The following is a 5,369-nucleotide window of genomic DNA, read 5'->3' on the forward strand; positions in this document are numbered from 1 at the left end:
CTCGCTAACTCCTCACATCAAGCTTTGTAGGATTCCCCTGTTGAACTCAGTTGACCAAAGATACCTCGCTAACTCCTCACATCAAGCTTGGTAGGATTCCCCTGTTGAACTCAGAGTTGACCAAAGATACCTCGCTAACTCCTCACATCAAGCTTTCTGACGGGTGGGGTCATTTCAACAGACCCCACAAGGAACATTCTGACGGGTGGGGTCATTTCAACTGACCCCACAAGGAACATTCTGACGGGTGGGGTCATTTCAACAGACCCCACAAGGAACATTCTGACGGGTGGGGTCATTTCAACAGACCCCACTAGGAAAAAAACTTTTTTGGGCTTATGGGTTATAGGGTTACAATCAGGGTCAGAATTTGGGTTAGGGGTTATGTTCGGGTTATAATTTTGAATGGGGATCAGTTGTTTGGTCCCCACAAGGATAGTAAAACAAGTGTGTGTGTGTGTGTGTGTGGTAAGAAGACATCTACAGTAGGTTCTTTGTAACAACGATTTAATTGTAGCTAAAATGACAGATATACCCGAAAACACACCCACCCATCGACACACCCACACAGACCCCCACCCACACAGAACCCCACCCAGCCATACAGACTCCTGCAGTCAAGTACAACAATAAGTGCTTACATTCAGAACTCAGCTCATAGAATAACACATTCTAAAAAAAAAAAAATACACAATCGCTTTGAATAATTTTTCATATAATACACATTCATTTGTTTTAAATAAACTAAAACAAACCGATTGTTGAAGTGAGTGTGCAAAATAATATAATTAAAAATAAATATTGATTGCAGACATTGTTTTGACAATTTCTTGAAGACTGCTGGGTTCCCCCCCCCACCCACCACTTGTTTTGGTTATCAGCTGAGGGATGCGACCACTTTCAAACAATAGACTGAGCTGTGGATTCAAGAACATCCGTGAGCTCAAAATGATGATGTTTTTTTTAACCATGTGACATTGTTTATAAACAATGCAGTAACACAAGCTTATATTTTGGGTTCTGATGTTGAACTTGAACAGTTCAACTTAACTTATTAGGCAGTTATAAGTCATAATCTTCAAGAATAAATAGCTATAAATAAATATAAATCACTAATTTAAAAGTTTAAAAATAAATAATTTTGATGGACCTTAGATCTGTGGCTAAGGACCTCTACCACTTTATTCATTATATTATAATATTATCTATTGCAGCAAACCTTCACCCAACACCCAGCGACCTTCATCCCAACACCTAGCAACCTTCACCCAACACCTCCAGCGGCCTTCACCCAACACCTAGCGACCTTCACCCCAACACCCAGAGCCTTCACCCAACACCTAGCTGGCCTTCACCCAACACCTAGCGACCTTCACCCAACACCCAGCGACCTTCACCCAACACCTAGCGACCTTCACCCAACACCCAGCGACCTTCACCCAACACCCAGCGACCTTCACCCAACACCTAGCGACCTTCACCCGACACCTAGCGACCTACACCCGACACCTAGAGACCTTCACCCGACACCTAGCGACCTTCACCCGACACCTAGCGACCTTCACCCGACACCTAGCGACCTCCACCCGACACCTAGCGACCTTCACCCGACACCTAGCGACCTTCACCCGACACCTAGCGACCTTCACCCGGCACCTAGCGACCTTCACCCGACACCTAGCGACCTTCACCCGACACCTAGCGACCTTCACCCAACACCTAGCGACCTTCACCCGACACCTAACAACCTGGTCAGGAGGTTGGGATCTCTTGGCGTAACAACTAAGGTGTTGGGTTCACAGTCGCTGGACCCGGGTTCTGTTGGTCAGAAGTAAACAAACCTTCCTGTGTCCGTAGGGCATCACATTGTCTTTAACCCACGGAAGCAAATGACCAGGTTTCCCCAAAATCCCGATTGGAGAATTCCGGATTTCCTGCTTATTTCCTCCTGATTCGAGGGGAATCTTTCAACTGGGTTTTCTGAAAAAAGCTGTCGATAAAACGCTGTTTTTGGACAAAAGCAGTGTGATTGATGAAGCAATGTTCTACTCAAATACTCTTATATTATCTCATTATATGCATAGAGGTCAGAGGCATCATGCCCTTAGGGGGACACAGGGGCTTATCCAGTTTGTTAACTATAAGTAGCTGACATGCCTGCTGGCAAAGTTGGCAGACTTTGGAAAAGAGTAATAATAAATGTATTGAATCAGACTCATTTCATTGAATATTTTAGCCAGATTTTAAAAAGAGATGCAGAATTGTTTTTTTTCTTAAAAAAATATCCACCAGTCAGGAGGGTACAGACATCTCAAGAGATAAACTTAGACATGCAGAAATAAATATATATATATATATTTTACATAGAATTAAGCATGATGGTTTTGGCTCTAGATTGCAGGAAAAAGCTTTTTGAGGTGTTTGAAAAATTTGAAATGATTCAACTAGTCCCCTTCTGGACCACCAGCCATCCTCTCATCCCCTTCTGGACCACCAGCCATCCTCTCATCCCCTTCTGGACCACCAGCCATCCTCTCATCCCCTTTTGGACCACCAGCCATCCTCTCATCCCCTTCTGGAACACCCACCAGCCAACCTCTCATCCCCTTCTGGAACACCCACCAGCCAACCTCTCATCCCCTTCTGGACCACCAGCCATCCTCTCATCCCCTTCTGGACCACCAGCCATCCTCTCATCCCCTTCTGGACCACCAGCCATCCTCTCATCCCCTTCTGGACCACCAGCCATCCTCTCATCCCCTTCTGGACCACCAGCCATCCTCTCATCCCCTTCTGGACCACCAGCCATCCTCTCATCCCCTTCTGGACCACCCACCAGCCAACCTCTCATCCCCTTCTGGACCACCAGCCAACCTCTCATACTCTGTGTCCCTTCAGATTGTTGGGGTGCATGAAGGCCCTGATAGAGGTTGCTATGGTAACACTTCATAATAACTATAACGAATAAGCATTATAACAAACAATTTATGAACTATAAAAAAATATATGTTTGTAAGCGTTTATAAAAGATCAGTAAAATAGTACTGATCTTTTGTGGCTGTAAAAATGACATAAAGAGGATATAACTTCTGATTGGATGACATAAGATCAAATGGATTCCTATTGGATGACATTAAGATCATATGGATTCCTATTGGATGACATTAAGATCATATGGATTCCTATTGGATGACAGGAAGATCATATATATTCTGATTGGATGACATAAGATCAAATGGATTCCTATTGGATGACAGGAAGATGATATATATTCTGATTGGATGACATAAACACCATATGGTCCTTCTTTCTTTTCTGTCTGTAAGATGCTCTGCATATGAACATCTGCTTAATGACTGGAATGTCAATGTTACGTCGGTGAAACTGAAACTACTGTGACATCATTGTCACTTCCTACTCCCCCTCATCCTATTGGATGACATAAAGAGAATATGGAGTCCTATTGGATGACAAAGATCATATGGATTCCTATTGGATGGCATGAAGATCATTTAACTTCTGTTTGGATAACGTAACACTTGATAAGACAGTGGTAAACATCAAGTTTGATATAAAGTGTCTAATCAGGGGAGGAATTGAAGGATTCCGAGCACTGTTCACTGGGGCTAAGACATATTTTCTGCTGACCAGACGGGCTAAGTACACGCTTAGACAAGGGGGTTCCTAAAGGGGGTTTTCTGCTGACCAGCCGGGCTAAGTACACGCTTAGACAAGGGGGTTCCTAATGGGGGTTTTCTGCTGACCAGCCGGGCTAAGTCCACGCTTAGACAAGGGGGTTCCTAAAGGGGGTTTTCTGCTGACCAGCCGGGCTAAGTCCACGCTTAGACAAGGGGGTTCCTAGAAGGGTTTTCTGCTGACCAGCACGGGCTAAGTCCACGCTTAGACAAGGGGTTCCTAAAGGGGTTTTCTGTGACCAGCCGGGCTAAGTACACGCTTAGACAAGGGGGTTCCTAAAGGGGTTTTCTGGTGACCAGCCGGGCTAAGTACACGCTTAGACAAGGGGGTTCCTAAAGGGGGTTTTCTGCTGACCAGCCGGGCTAAGTACACGCTTAGACAAGGGGGTTCCTAAAGGGGGTTTTCTGCTGACCAGCCGGGCTAAGTACACGCTTAGACAAGGGGGTTCCTAAAGGGGGTTTTCTGCTGACCAGCCGGGCTAAGTACACGCTTAGACAAGGGGGTTCCTAAAGGGGGTTTTCTGCTGACCAGCCGGGCTAAGTCCACGCTTAGACAAGGGGTTCCAAGGGGGTTTTCTGGAGACCAGCCGGGCTAAGTCCACGCTTAGACAAGGGGTTCCTAAAGGGGGTTTCTGCTGACCAGCCGGGCTAAGTACACGCTTAGACAAGGGGGTTCCTAAAGGGGGTTTTCTGCTGACCAGCCGGGCTAAGTCCACGCTTAGACAAGGGGGTTCCAAAGCGTTTTTTCTGCTGACCAGCCGGGCTAAGCACACGCTTAGACAAGGGGGTTCCATAAACGTTTTTTCTGCTGACCAGCCGGGCTAAGTCCACGCTTAGACAAGGGGGTTCCTAAAGGGGCTTTCTGCTGACCAGCCGGGCTAAGTCCACGCTTAGACAAGGGGGTTCCTAAAGGGCGTTTGCTGGGACCAGCCGGGCTAAGTCCACACTTAGACAAGGGGTCTCCTAATGGGGGTTTTCTGCTGACCAAATGGGCTAAGTCCACGCTTAGACAAGGGGGTTCCTAAAGGGGGTTTTCTGCTGACCAGCCGGGCTAAGTACACGCTTAGACAAGGGGGTTCCTAATGGGTGTTTTCTGCTGACCAGCCGGGCTAAGTCCACGCTTAGACAAGGGGGTTCCGAAACGTTTTTTCTGCTGACCAGCCGGGTTAAGTCCACGCTTAGACAAGGGGGTTCCTAAAACGTTTTTCTGCTGACCAGCCGGGTTAAGCACACGCTTAGACAAGGGGGTTCCTGAAGGGGGTTTTCTGCTGACCGGCCGGGCGAAGTCCACGCTTAGGACAAGGGGTTCCAAAACGTTTTTTCTGCAGTTGACCAGCCGGAAGCTAAGTCCACGCTTAGACAAGGGGGTTCCTAAAGTGGGGTTTTCTGCTGACCAGCCGGGTTAAGTCCACGCTAGACAAGGGGGTTCCAAAACGCTTTTTTCTGCTGACCAGCCGGGCTAAGTCCACGCTTGTACTAGGCGGGTCTCCAAAACGTTTTTTCTGGGCTGACCAGCCGGGTTAAGTCCACGCTTAGGACAAGGGGGTTCCTAAAGGGGGCTTTCTGCTGACCAGCCAGGCTAAGTCCACGCTTAGACAAGGGGGTTCCTGGAAGGGGGTTTTCTGCTGACCAGCCGGGCCAAGTCCACGCTTAGGACAAGGGGGTTCCTAAAGG

The 5,369-nt window shown here is 47.4% G+C and overlaps 1 protein-coding gene across 1 annotated transcript; it reads left to right on the plus strand.

Annotated features, from left to right (window-relative positions):
- Positions 1 to 1,214: 1,214 nt before the first annotated feature.
- On the plus strand, positions 1,215 to 2,938 carry LOC135530192 (cell surface glycoprotein 1-like; the record flags this gene model as incomplete). The annotated part of the gene is made up of 2 exons (XM_064958562.1): positions 1,215 to 1,824; positions 2,592 to 2,938. Coding segments are annotated over 2 exons (957 nt in total), but the record flags the coding sequence as incomplete, so codon positions are not given.
- Positions 2,939 to 5,369: the final 2,431 nt, after the last annotated feature.

Source organism: Oncorhynchus masou, unplaced genomic scaffold (assembly GCF_036934945.1).
Source record: "Oncorhynchus masou masou isolate Uvic2021 unplaced genomic scaffold, UVic_Omas_1.1 unplaced_scaffold_12867, whole genome shotgun sequence".
In the NCBI taxonomy this organism is placed as follows: domain Eukaryota; kingdom Metazoa; phylum Chordata; class Actinopteri; order Salmoniformes; family Salmonidae; genus Oncorhynchus; species Oncorhynchus masou.